The following is a 13483-nucleotide window of genomic DNA, read 5'->3' on the forward strand; positions in this document are numbered from 1 at the left end:
GGATAAAAATAATGAATAATTGATATCATTTTAATGTTTCATATTAGCTATGAAACTATTACATTGCTGTTTAAATATCACCATGTTTCACTCTTCACACTACCTTTTGCTTCCCTCACCTCCAAATAACTTTAAAAGGGCTATTTTACAGTTAAGTGAGTTAAATTTAATAATAATTGAAATATATTGGCTTTAACAATGGATTTTACCTCCCTTCCCTCATAGCATTTATATACGGAAGCTTGGGATGCTGACAAAACTTCCATCCACGTGATGCCAGACACTCCAGAAATTATGCTGGCCAAGAGCAATTCTGTCAACATCAGTCAAGTAAGAGATTTCTTTATTGTTATTTAAGCCTCTCTAAGAGTAATTAAAATACTTTTTCTTCCTACCTTCCTACCTTCCTTTCTAGAATTGGCCTATTAACTTTCTATAACACTTTTATTTTTCTGTTGTGTGTTATTCTCTACATAGAAATTTTATACCAAGGGATGGGATGAATCAAAGATGAAGGACTATGATCTGAGAGCTGATGCTATTTCCATCAAAAGTGCCAAGGCCTCGAGGGACATCGCCAGTGACGTAAGTGCCCTTCATCTAACCCCCTTGGTCTCATATTGCTGAACAACCACAGTGCAGTTGGTGGGCCACACTTTATAACTGCTTGCACATGTATTTCCCTAGTCTTGCTTCCTATTTTCTAAGACCTTTCCCTTTGTTGTCATAGAGAAGAAAAATACAGTTTGGAATTGAAGTTCCAGTTACTGCAGGAAAGGGTTTCACCAGTGAAGACATATAATTACACTGCAGTTATGTTTATGGTAGTATAAAATGTTGGTTTAAAATTGTTCAGAGGTGCCAAAATATTTGCAATACGAAATTCTTATTTATTTGCTTGTGGGTGTTCACGTTATCTATAATTGTCAGCATGTATATGGTCTTAGAACTGGATTTCTAAACCTGTATTTCTGACATTTTAGTACAAATACAAAGAAGCATACGAAAAACAGAAAGGCCACCACATTGGAGCCCAGAGCGTTGAAGATGACCCCAAGATTATGTGCGCCATACATGCAGGGAAGATTCAAAGTGAAAGAGAGTACAAGAAGGACTTTCAGAAATGGAAGACCAAGTTCACTAGCCCAGTGGACATGTTAGGCATCTTGCTGGCCAAGAAATGTCAGACTCTGGTCAGTGACATTGATTACCGAAATTACCTGCATCACTGGACATGCTTACCTGATCACAACGACATTATCCATGCAAGGAAGGCCTATGAACTGCAGAGTGATGTACGTAATGTGAACTTTGGGATGGGGGGATTGGGAGGGCAGAGATTTACTAATTGTCCAGTCAGTGCCTCTGTGGTCGGACCCATGGGTTGTGCACTACACAACTCGAGGGGAATGCCATTCATATTGTTTAATGAAAAACCCATATTTAGGAGTTATGTCACAGAAACAAAGAATATAGACAAAGAACTCTGCTTAGTCATGTCTTTTATTCCCTGGCCTAGATTCCAAACTATTTTCCTCATGTCATTTTTATTTTCTGGCAATGAAAATATATTTCAGACAAACGTCAATTATATGAATTTTTTTTAAAATTTGCCACTACTGGACTATATCCAAAACACCAAATGGACTTTCCATGGGTCAGTTATTACAGGATAAAAATAGAGTGAGATTCAATAAAATTTCTTTTTAAAAATGTTTTAGTGATATAATTTTTTAAAATGTCAAATAATTATCATGGAATTGAATATTACTACTATTTTATTTTTATTCATGACTAGTATAAAGAATTAATGCTTTTACAAATTACTCTGTCATTGATATTAAAACCCAAGTCATGTAAAATCTCAGGTCTTACTTTTTTTGGAACCACCATCTCCTGCATTTATCACTCCCTCCACCCCACGAACTTTATTTTTCAGTTAAGGAATGTTATATCTAACATTGGAACAAAATTTCTGTCTAACGCCTTTTCAGAGTGTGTATAAAGCAGACCTGGAGTGGCTGCGTGGCATTGGCTGGATGCCAGAGGGCTCAGTAGAAATGACCAGAGTGAAAGGTGCTCAAGACCTGGTGAATGAACGACTCTATAGAACACGACCAGAAGCCTTGAAATTCACTTGCGTTGTTGACACTCCAGAAGTTGTCCTGGCAAAAGCCAATTCTCTGCAAATCAGTGACGTAAGAACCATCTTATTACCAAGAATTCCTTTTATGGGACTCTGTTGTCAGATGAGCCACCCCCGCCTCCCCGGCCCCCACCCCGCCACACACACACACATACACCCAGCAAGTGGACTGTTCTTCAGACTGTAGTGATGGGAGCAACTCTAAGAATCTCTTGTCTAGTTCAGTGATGGCACATGCAAAGTAGAACTCTTAACGAATGCCAACGTACCTTTCCCCCACCACGCACACAAACTTGGAAGTACTAAAGTGAAAAATGTCACTCCATTACAATTCAAGAAAACAAAAATTGATTGAAGTCCTATAAAATATCAAAACCTGTGGTATAATATTAAATTGTACAACATTGTATTAGTCAGGCTTCTGACTAGTACAATTCTTAAGGAATTGGCTCATGCAGTTGTGGAGGCCAGCAAGTCTAAAATCTGCAGGGTAAGCCAGCAGGCTGGAGGTCCAGGAAGCAGCTGCAGTTCAAGCCCAAAGGCAGTCTGCTGGCAGAATTACTTCTTGCGCAGGGGAGATCAGTCTTTTTTTTTTTTTTTTTTTTTTTACTAAGGCTTTTGGCTGATTGGATGAAGTCCACCCACATTACAGAGGGTAGCCTGTTTTACCCAAAGTCTACTAATGTGTTAATCTTATCTAAAAAAAAATGCCTTCACAGAAACATCTAGAATAATGTTCGACCGAATATGTGGGTACTGTGGCTTAACCAACATGACACATAAAATAAAGTGTCATAAACCTATATAAAAAATTTTTCCAAGTTAAATAGTTGCTAAGACTTAATGTTTCAAATATCCATTCTCTATTGCTATATTAAAATAATATTTCCCTTCTCTCCACAGAAACTGTATCAAGAAGCCTGGAATAAAGATAAAACCAACGTCAGCATTCCTTCTGACACGCCAGTCATGCTACAGGCCCAAATCAATGCCTTGCAAATCAGCAATGTAAGAGGCATAAATATGAAGTGTAAATGCCTTTATGGGACAGTATCTGTCAGCTTATGGCGTGTGTTATAATTGACAAATTACCTATCTTAGAAATGTTTACAGCTTTTGGTTCTGGATACTTTCTCTTTAGCTACCATTCCCAATGCAATATGAATGGAAATTTTCTTTTAAACATTAATTTAGATACATGATTGGATTCCTGGACTACAAGAGTTGGGATACCTGAATCTTATTGGTATCTCCTTTCAACTCTGAAATCATTGTTCTATATCCAGCTCAGTTTATAGCTCAGTTTCATTGTGTATTAATCGAGAATAATGAAATCCCTAGTTAGGTACATTTAACATAAAAAAGCATAAGAGATAACAGTCTCTACTGTCTTTATAGGGTTTTGATTGATCCAGAACTTTTTTGTTTGACATTTTAAGGCCTTAAGAAAAGACAACTTTTAATTATATGCAAAGTGCAGGATATGTATGACATCTTTGTAACATCCCTTTAGCAGAGACCTCTAAAAGGTCAAAGGACAACATTAAGAAATAATCTTATCGGGTCTTATGTGGTTCCTTGAGAAGGTTCCTTAGCTTCACAGTTGATTCTTAGTTTCCATGTACTATGTAATGGGAATTTTTCAGATGTGGACCACATTGTAATGAATGCAAATATTCAAACATTAGTTTGAATTCAGATGTTTAGTTTTAGATGTTTACCCTTAAAATTTTAATCAGAAGTATCCTGCACTCCACAAAGTAAATAGCCAATAACCAAAAGAAGAACCTAGGAGTGATTTTTTTTCTTATGTTGCTTTCATTTACATTATGCTTTTTTGATTCATATTAGAACTACTTTGAGTATATTCACTTATTTTCAGTTCTTGCAAACAAACCTGTGTTTTCCCTCAACAGAATCTCTACCAGAAAGACTGGAATGAATCCAAACAGAAAGGCTATGACTTGAGAGCAGATGCCATTGAAATCAAGCATGCCAAAGCCTCCAGAGAAATTGCCAGTGAGGTACAGCTCCTATTTCCCTGTGATTTTTCTGTTCTAGTCTATACAACAAATAGGGAGAATATTTTTCAAGAATTAAAAAAAAAAAAAAGTCTATGCAAACAATTGCATTTTGTCTTATACTAAAGACTGTATTTAAAAACAAAATGAGATGAAAAACATTAAGGTAAACATAGGTGACGTATATATGTAAATAACTTCTAAGTTATTTCTCAGTAGAAGTAAAATATTATGAAAGGTCTGTGCAAAATTCTTGGGAAAAATTCAGGAACTAATACAATGTGATTTTATCCCCGAAATATTTATGACATTCTCCATAAATACAAATCACAGGTGAAAGTTTCATACACTTAAGAAGACTTAAGACTGAAATCACATTTTATATGCAAGATTTTATACTGGAGACTTGTGTATATTGCTCTTAGTAACCTTCTGAAGTTCATTTAATAGTAATTTTAAAACTTACTGAGAGTCAGAATAATTATTCTATCAAGGCCCTCTCCAGCTCCAAATCTTTAAGCCACCTTCGTTCTCTTCCTTCAGACTCTTCTCTATTTTTCACCTTTTATATACAGCCATTTCTTCCTTCATAGTCTTCATTTTTATCTCTAAAAATCATGGTTCAACCACAGTATTTGCTTTATTCCCAGTTCTTTCTATTTCCCTTTGTCCAAACTTTCCTAAGTTATCCATAAAGAGGAAAGAAAGAGAAACTATCTTACTCCAGTCCTAAGACACTTAGGGCAAGTGTGGACAAGATGGAAACTCTCGTCCACTGACCTTTTGTTATCATCTTCTGATTCAAACCAGCAACCTTGCTTTCCATTCCTGAAACATGTACCTTTCTTTTCTGTCTCCTAAACCACACACATGACTTTCTCTTACCTGAGGTGCCTTCAGTACTCTTGGGGGACCATCGGACCTAATGTCGCACTTGACAGGCAACTTTGGTGACCATGGTTACCCTCACTGTGCCTTATTTTCCCCATCTGAAATATGTGTTAATAATAACATTACCACATAGAGATAGTGTGAGGACTAGGCGAGATAATAATCGCCACTATCAACTATTTTTAACTAAAAAATTCAGCAATTTCATATGAATCGACCTAATACATTTGAATCACTCATAATAACATCTGGCGTATAGTGATTGCTCAGTAAATATTAGCTATTATTATTACTTATTTTGTTACTCTTGGTCACCATACTATTTTCCCCCTGATTTACTCATGTCCTCTATAAAACTACCTAAATCACCCTATCTAATTTCCTTAAAATGAACTGAAATATATAATGACTGCCAATGTTGAGCCAATTTACATTAAGGCTAAGAAAATATTCTGAAAACATTTAATGAAAAATCCTCATAATACATTATTTTCCTATGCCTTTTTATCTGATTTTTCACAACTTTAGTACAAATACAAAGAAGGTTATCGCAAGCAACTGGGGCACTATGTGGGTTTCCGCACCCTACAAGATGACCCCAAATTGGTATGGTATATACATGCTGCCAAGATCCAGAGTGACAGAGAATACAAGAAAGCTTATGAGAAGACTAAAGGAATTCATCACACGCCACTGGACATGATGTCTATTGTTCAAGCCAAGAAATGCCAGACCCTGGTTAGCGACGTTGATTATCGCAATTATCTGCACCAGTGGACGTGCCTGCCAGATCAAAACGATGTGATCCAGGCAAAGAAAGCCTACGAACTGCAGAGCGATGTGCGTATATTATCACCAGATTCTTGGGGAGATGTGTGTCTGTGTGTTCGATCACAGTGTATTCCCTGGGGACATAATTTAAATGGTAATCTTAATAGAACTTAACATTTTTACACTTGATAGTGATAGTAGAATTTTTCCGAATATTTTTTATCTTAGAGAGAATTCCTTCTTATATGTCAAGACCTTACTCATCGAGATGAAAATCTCTGTTATTCTGTGTGATTAGGTAAAAAAATTCGGTCCCAGTTTTTCTGATCCTTCACATTTGCATGATCAGATATCTAAACTTCAGAAACAGATTAAGCATAAGGAAACATTGGATTTCAAGTTTATATGATGCATGTAGGAAAAAATACTTATATCTATACTTATATAGATATAAGTATATTTTTTCTCATTATACATGCATCTAAGGACCTTTTCCTCCTAAATTCCAACAGATGTTATTCTCAGTGGTACATAAAAGGCAGATTTCAAGTGGTGAGCACAGAAACTCAACATCATATTAAAACAAAATTATGTGCCATTGCTGTCTGTCATTTTAAAAGTGACACTTGTCAGCTCTGCTCCAATTCCTGTAAGATACTGTGGACTTCTCACAGACATGTGTGCCAGAGATGTAACACCCAAATATTAACATTTAATGTTGATTTTTTAGTTTCATGGAATTGGCCACCTGGCTGATTTAAATAGAGATAGTGTGCGGTTTGCTGGCATTGTGCTCTAGAAGGCAAATTTGACTCTTCTGCACTCTGTGGTCCTGTCCTTCATGCAGAACGTGTATAAATCAGACCTGGAATGGTTGAAGGGTATTGGATGGTTGCCAGAGGGATCTGTGGAAGTAGTGAGAGTGAAGAATGCCCAAAATCTTCTGAATGAAAGGTTGTATCGTATAAGACCTGAGGACCTCAAATTCACCAGCATCACTGATACTCCTGAAGTCATCCTGGCAAAGACCAATGCTCTACAGATCAGTGAGGTAATCTGGGTTCAGACAAATTGAGGAAGTCTTAGTAAAAATTTTAATTGTCAACTTTAAATTGCTAATACCAGCATGAGAATCTTGAAGATACAGGTATCCAGATAGAATGATAGAATTTCATGTTGTCAATCAATTAACAGTATCCACATTTCATTCACTTAGATAACTCTTTGGTCAATGTAAGTGTGGTGAGCATCTTCATGTTCCACAGATTCTGATACACACGTTGAGACCTTGCCTATAATATAAGTCCACAAGTTAATATGATGATCATAAAGTTGCCACCTTTTAATTGTTATTCAATCATAAAATAAGTTGAAAAGTCCAGGGGCAGCCCCAATATTAGACATTATGATAGCTATTTGGGCCAAGAAAGCCAGGACTTGATTAGCAATGTGGATATTGTAATTACCTGCAAGGTGGCTTTACCTGCCAGGTAATTACATGTGAATAAATAGAAAAGGATCATTTTACTACCATGTTTCTGACTCATTTCAAATTTATCTCACACGTGAATGTATTCTTGTTGAAGTCACTATTGGAATCTTCTAAATAAAAACACAAATGAGAGCAAAACAAAATTCGATTTACATTTTTATCTGAGACATCCAAAGAGAGCTTTAAATTGCTCCTATAATTTTATTCTTGTGGTAATTGACTTATTTACTAACCAATCATCCTTTGTTTTTCTTTTTTACCAGCCACTGTATCGCGATGCTTGGGACAAAGAGAAGGCTAATGTTAATGTACCAGCAGACACTCCGGTGATGCTGCAGTCCAAAATCAATGCCATACAGATCAGCAATGTGAGGCACTACACATCCCACTTGTTTCATACAGTATTCTCTGCCTCACCGAACCTTTCGGCAGTATACTGCAGAGAGACTTTAGCTTAAGGCATTGCCCTGCCATTCCTCTTATTTCCAGTCTTTAAGCTAGTGATAATTGCTGTGTGTGTGCATGCCTATCTGTGTGCGTGTATTCATATGTATTTAAAATATAGAGATGTGTGTCTTTATCTTTGTTGGAAAGAAAAATGCAGTGATTTCTCCAAAAACACAACAAAAAACATATATATGCATGTATAGTAGTATATAGTTCTATTTTTCCTTTTAAATGCCAAACAATATATTTTTCCCCATTTTTACATGATTTACTATCTCCTAAATTTCCTTCTTAAAAAAAAAAAGTTATTAGGAGAGAATTTTACTGAATTTTGTTAAAAATCTACTGGAACTTAAGTTCGATATGAAACCAGCCTATTTCATAAATCTTGAAGGGAGATTAATTTTCAGTGTTAACTGTTAACGTTTATTCTTGAACACATTAGCTACACTGATTCAGTAGCTCCCTCTTCAGATTGACTGTGGCATTGCAATCTCTATTTACAGAAACAGTATCAGCAAGCTTGGGAAGACATGAAGATGACTGGTTATGACTTGCGAGCAGACGCCATAGGAATCCAGCATGCCAAGGCTTCTAGGGATATTGCCAGTGACGTAAGACCTCCTCCTTGCCCAGCTTTAACAAACACTAAACAGTAGACACACAGGGTTAATGCTGTACTAACCTTTAACTTAATTCTCCAGGAATTATATTTCAGTAGAATGGAGGTCATTGTTATTAGTGTCTTGTTTTAAAATCCCAAATTCAAGAACAATTTTTACAATTTGACAGCTCCCATGTGTCTCTGCTTAGTTCTGCTCCTCTTATGTTTAAGCACAGATTTTTATTTTCTTTTCAATATCATCTTGATAGCAGTTAATTTACAATTACTTAATAGATATTTATGGGTAAAAAGAATTCTGCAGTTTCTTGAAATGCAGCGTGCAGAGGTGTTCCTGTAATAATTTTATGTAGTACGTGAACAAGCATTTTTTAAAATGATTATATACATATTTTTTTAATGTATGCTAGAAAAATACTGATTTTATTCCATTTAAATAAAATTATAAATTTTAAAATAAAAGTTTAAGTTTACACTTTAAAAATAAATTCATCTAAACAAAGAATCAAGTTAACTGAAATTTTGAAGTACAGGTGGCACCTGTTTGTGGCAAAACCTGAGGGAGACGAACAATGATGGAAGTTTGGAAACCCTGGATGAACCTATTTTGGGAGATAATATAGAGGCACAGTTCTTGCCTTAGAGGGGCTCACAGTGCCCCCCAAAGGGTAATGTAAGGGAATAGAATTATTTTGAACAGACTGTCTAGAAAAACAACTCTTTTTTTCTTCAATTTATATCCACCAGTATCTATATAAAACTGCTTACGAGAAACAGAAAGGCCATTATATTGGATGTCGCAATGCCAAGGAAGACCCTAAACTGGTTTGGGCAGCAAACGTGTTGAAGATGCAGAATGACAGGCTGTACAAAAAGGTCTACAATGACCACAAGGCCAAGATCTCCATCCCGGGGGACATGGTGTCCATCAACACTGCCAAAGAAAGCCAGGCTTTAGCAAGCAACATGGACTATCGCCAATATCTGCACCAGTGGTCTTGCTTTCCTGATCAGAATGATATCATCCATGCCAGGAAGGCGTATGACCTTCAGAGTGATGTAAGTGTATGCTTGTGAGGGGTGCCTGAGGAGTGAGCGATTCCCCAGGAAGGAAGTTTTCCACAGCTTTGCCTCCTCATTCCTTCCAGTGCTTGGGAAGATACAACTCTCCCTGTGTTAGCACTTCTCTTTAGCATTTTATCAAGTTTAATAATGTCCTACCTTGGACGTGTAGTGGTTAGCACATCTGCTTTACATGCACATCCTGGGTTCACACCCCAGTGGAGCCATGGTCCATGGTCTATGGCCATGCCACCCTGAACAAGCCCAATGTCTGATCTAGGAAGCTAAGCAGGATTGGGCCTGGTTAGTACTTGGATGGGAGACCGCCTAGGAAGACCAGGTGCTGTAGGCATAAATAATAATAAATAATAATGAAAAAAGAAAAATAATAATTTCCTACCTTACTACTAGTTTATTCAGAAAGTTTTCATTTTCATTGTTAATGGTGCTCCCAAATTTTTCTATAGATTTGCTAACAGGTGCAGTGTTTGTAGTTTATTAAATATAAGAATTTTCATGGTCCTTCAATTATTTATTGAAGAAGGACATGGCTGTAGTTCATAAATTTAATTTCAAAAGTTAATAGCATGCTCCAAACTCACTAGTTTCTCTAAAATTTCTGTTCTTCACAATATGATTTTTCATTAATTTACCTGAAGTATTTTTAGATTTACTCATATTTTATGTCCACTTAATATTTTGGAAATGATGGATTCCCTCAGGTTATTTATCTCTTCTGTAGAAGAGATACCTTTTTAAAATTATCTTAACTTGTTTCCCCAAAGCTTCAAAAGATGCTTTCTCATAATGAATGAGTTTCTTACCAGAAAGTATGTCCATCATTTTAAATGAATTGCCAACTGGTAGATGTAGGCCATTCTCAAGAAATGCTATCTCTTCGTTAACCTGAATCACATAAGTGTATTAAGGAATGCACATCAATTAAGTTCTTAGAGAATGTAATCCTCTTTGAGAATCTCTTCTTCTGAATTTTGGGTATATATCAAACTTTACACAATAAAACATATAATGTCATTCTTCATTATGGTAGAAATTTTCCTACATTTTTTACTCCTATTACTTTTTTACCCTGATATTTATATTCTATTAACTAGTTATTAAAATATTATTCTGAAGAACACAATGATTTTTTAAATAAAATTAATAATTGATATTTAACAATTTTATCTGGTTATCCAATTACCTATGCCTAGGGAAACAAATTTAGATAACCAAAAAAATGCAAATCCCAATTCAAAGGGAGGTGCTATCTTGGAAAAAGAAAACCCAGTTGAGATCAAAATTATGGAGCTAGGGAATTATTCATTATCTTTTAAAAATATTTATTAAGCACACCTTGTGCCAAATATGATAAGCACTAAAGATACAATTGTGAATAAATAAGGAGAAACAAGACAAAGTTCCCGATGTTAGGCAATTCACAATGATAACAAAGATAGATGTTAAATTAGAGAATATCCGTAAAAAATGAGATGGCTGAGAAGGAATGATCGTGGCACTATGAAAGAGAGATAGGGAAAGCTTGTCTAAGGAAGTGCTGATTTAGTGAGGATATGATGGGAGAGGAAGAGTTGGCTCCATCCATGAAGAAGACACAGAATGGCCAACATATGAAAAGCACAAACTAAAAGAAGGTCAACATAGTCAGAATTCGCAGGCCAAAAGGAGGCACATACAAGATGAGGCTGGGAGAAGAGGTAGGCACTGGTTGGTGCTAGATCATCCCTCACCTTCCAGTCCATGTTAAGGATTTTGGTCATTATCTTAAGTCAATGGGAAGCCAAAGGATAGGAGAATGTTGTGACATCAGATTTGAATTGCGAATTTTGAAAAGATCATTCTGGCTGCTTTGTGGAGATCTTACTGGAGAGCCCATTATTATTGCTTTAAAGTCCACATTGACTAGTATGATGATTACCTAATATTATTCAAAATTTTTTCATGCATCCCCCAAGCAGAGAGCTCTTTCTACATCATTCTGCTTTTTAAAATGTACATAGGCACCCAACACAGACCCCTAGCCACAGAAAACAAGCAGAACAAAACACTGTTGTGCATATGAGGAGTTTGTTGGGCCAGTGCTCAGTTTTTATTATTGTTTATGGAAGATAAAATGTAACACAAAACTGCTTCCTTATTTTACTACAATTTTTTAAAAACTTACTTCTAGTTAACTTTGTTTTCTTTCTCAGAATATCTACAAGGCTGACTTGGAGTGGTTACGTGGCATTGGCTGGATGCCTGATGGGTCTCCCGAACTACTGAGAGTCAAAAATGCCCAGGAGATCCTACTAGATAGTGTCTATCGGACACCAGTGGTGAAACTCAAGTACACGAGTATCGTTGACACACCTGAAGTTGTCCTTGCTAAATCGAATGCTGAAAATATTAGTATTGTAAGTCACCTTTTTCTCTATATTAACATTAAGTTAGTGTTATAAACAAATTATAAATAATTAACCTGGTAATCTAATAATAATGATGATGATAATGATAGCAAGTATTTTAATAAATAATATAGATAGGTTGTTTTATGTTGTTTATTAATTTTAAACAAAAATTCAAAGTATTAATAAAAATTATTAATACAGATTTTATTCAAATTTGAGTAAATTATGTGAAAAGATTCTAGAACATTTTTACCTTAATATGAAAAGATTTGAGATCAGAAAAACTGGAAGTTATGCATTGAAAGTTATGGAGTAATTTTGTTATTATTGACTCTTTTCATAGCCAAAGTACAGAGAAGTTTGGGACAAGGATAAAACCTCGATCCACATAATGCCAGATACTCCAGAAATTAATCTTGCCAGAGCCAATGCTCTTAATGTGAGCAATGTAAGTACTGCAACAGATGTCCTTTTTTGTTTGGAAAGTCACCCAGTTGGTGTTACAATATCACCAATGGAACTCTTCATAGCCAAGGGAGAAAGATTGACTGGATGGAGGTGGGAAAGACTACTTAGCATCAGCCCTGGACCAGGAGGGAGGAGAGAAGCAGATTCCTGGCTCTGAGTCACTGGGCAAAGCCAGATACTAATGAGCCAATGTTAACATGACAGAAGGGAGAAGGTGATAAGGACAAGAGAGCAGAAAGAGAAACGAAGAGACACACAAACAAGAAACGGGAATTAATAACATTCAGATGAACTCAAACTGTGAGAATTCTTTGCAAAACTTTACAATTCAATTTTAAAACCTGGATTATAATTTTCCAGGAAACTGCAAATTACCAAAATTGACCCCAGAAAAAGAATGAAAATATATTGCAAAAAATTAGGAGGGTTATTAAAGACTTATCTTCCTCTTCTCAAATGCCAGGATCACCCAGATGATTTCACAGGAGAATTCTTTCAAGGCTTCAAGAAATAAACAAACTATCATAGAGCCCAATGAAAAAAATAAAAGCTATCACAATTACCAAAATTTGTCAGAATAGTTCCACAAAGGAAAACTAGACAAATAATAATGTGGAAAATCTTACATAAAATATTAACAAATCAAATTCATTAGTACATAAATATGATATGACCCAAACAAGTAGAGTTCATCCAGGAATGCCAAGAGAGTTTTATATTCAGAAAGCTAATAATGTAGTAGAACAAAAGAGAATAATTGTATGCTCATTATACTAGATTTGAAGAAGCACGTAACAAAATCCAATATTTATTCTAAATTTTTAAAATCAAATCTTAATAAAATAAGAATAAATGAATATTTCCTCGGCATGATTAAAAGAATAAACTTCAAATCAAAGGCCAGACTCATCCTCAGTAACTAAGCTTCTCATTTAAATCAGGAATAAAACAAAGATGCCCACTAAAATCACCGTTATTTAACATTTGCTGCAAGTTCTAGCTAAGTGAGTGAGCTTTTCATTAAAGTCAAAATAATTATATAAGTAAGGATAAAAGATAAATATTGGAGAGAAAAAGGTGAAATTATCATATTGGCAGAATAAATTCTTATATGCCTGGGAGAAACAAGGGAATCAGCTTAAAAATCTATTA

General features: G+C 35.5%; 1 protein-coding gene and 1 pseudogene across 1 annotated transcript in view; both read left to right on the top strand.

Annotated features, from left to right (window-relative positions):
- The window catches only part of NEB (nebulin), a 201993-nt gene that overhangs the window by 104298 nt on the left and 84212 nt on the right, over window positions 1–13483 (top strand). Inside the window, exons 74-78 of the mRNA XM_011360291.2 lie at window positions 226–330; window positions 478–585; window positions 984–1295; window positions 11666–11869; window positions 12207–12311. Coding sequence (XP_011358593.1) covers window positions 226–330; window positions 478–585; window positions 984–1295; window positions 11666–11869; window positions 12207–12311 — 834 coding nt within the window. The remainder of the gene's footprint in view (window positions 1–225; window positions 331–477; window positions 586–983; window positions 1296–11665; window positions 11870–12206; window positions 12312–13483) is intronic.
- On the top strand, window positions 9689–9804 carry LOC111739452 (annotated as a pseudogene).

The sequence above is a fragment of the Pteropus vampyrus genome, unplaced genomic scaffold (assembly GCF_000151845.1).
Source record: "Pteropus vampyrus isolate Shadow unplaced genomic scaffold, Pvam_2.0 Scaffold2, whole genome shotgun sequence".
NCBI lineage: Eukaryota > Metazoa > Chordata > Mammalia > Chiroptera > Pteropodidae > Pteropus > Pteropus vampyrus.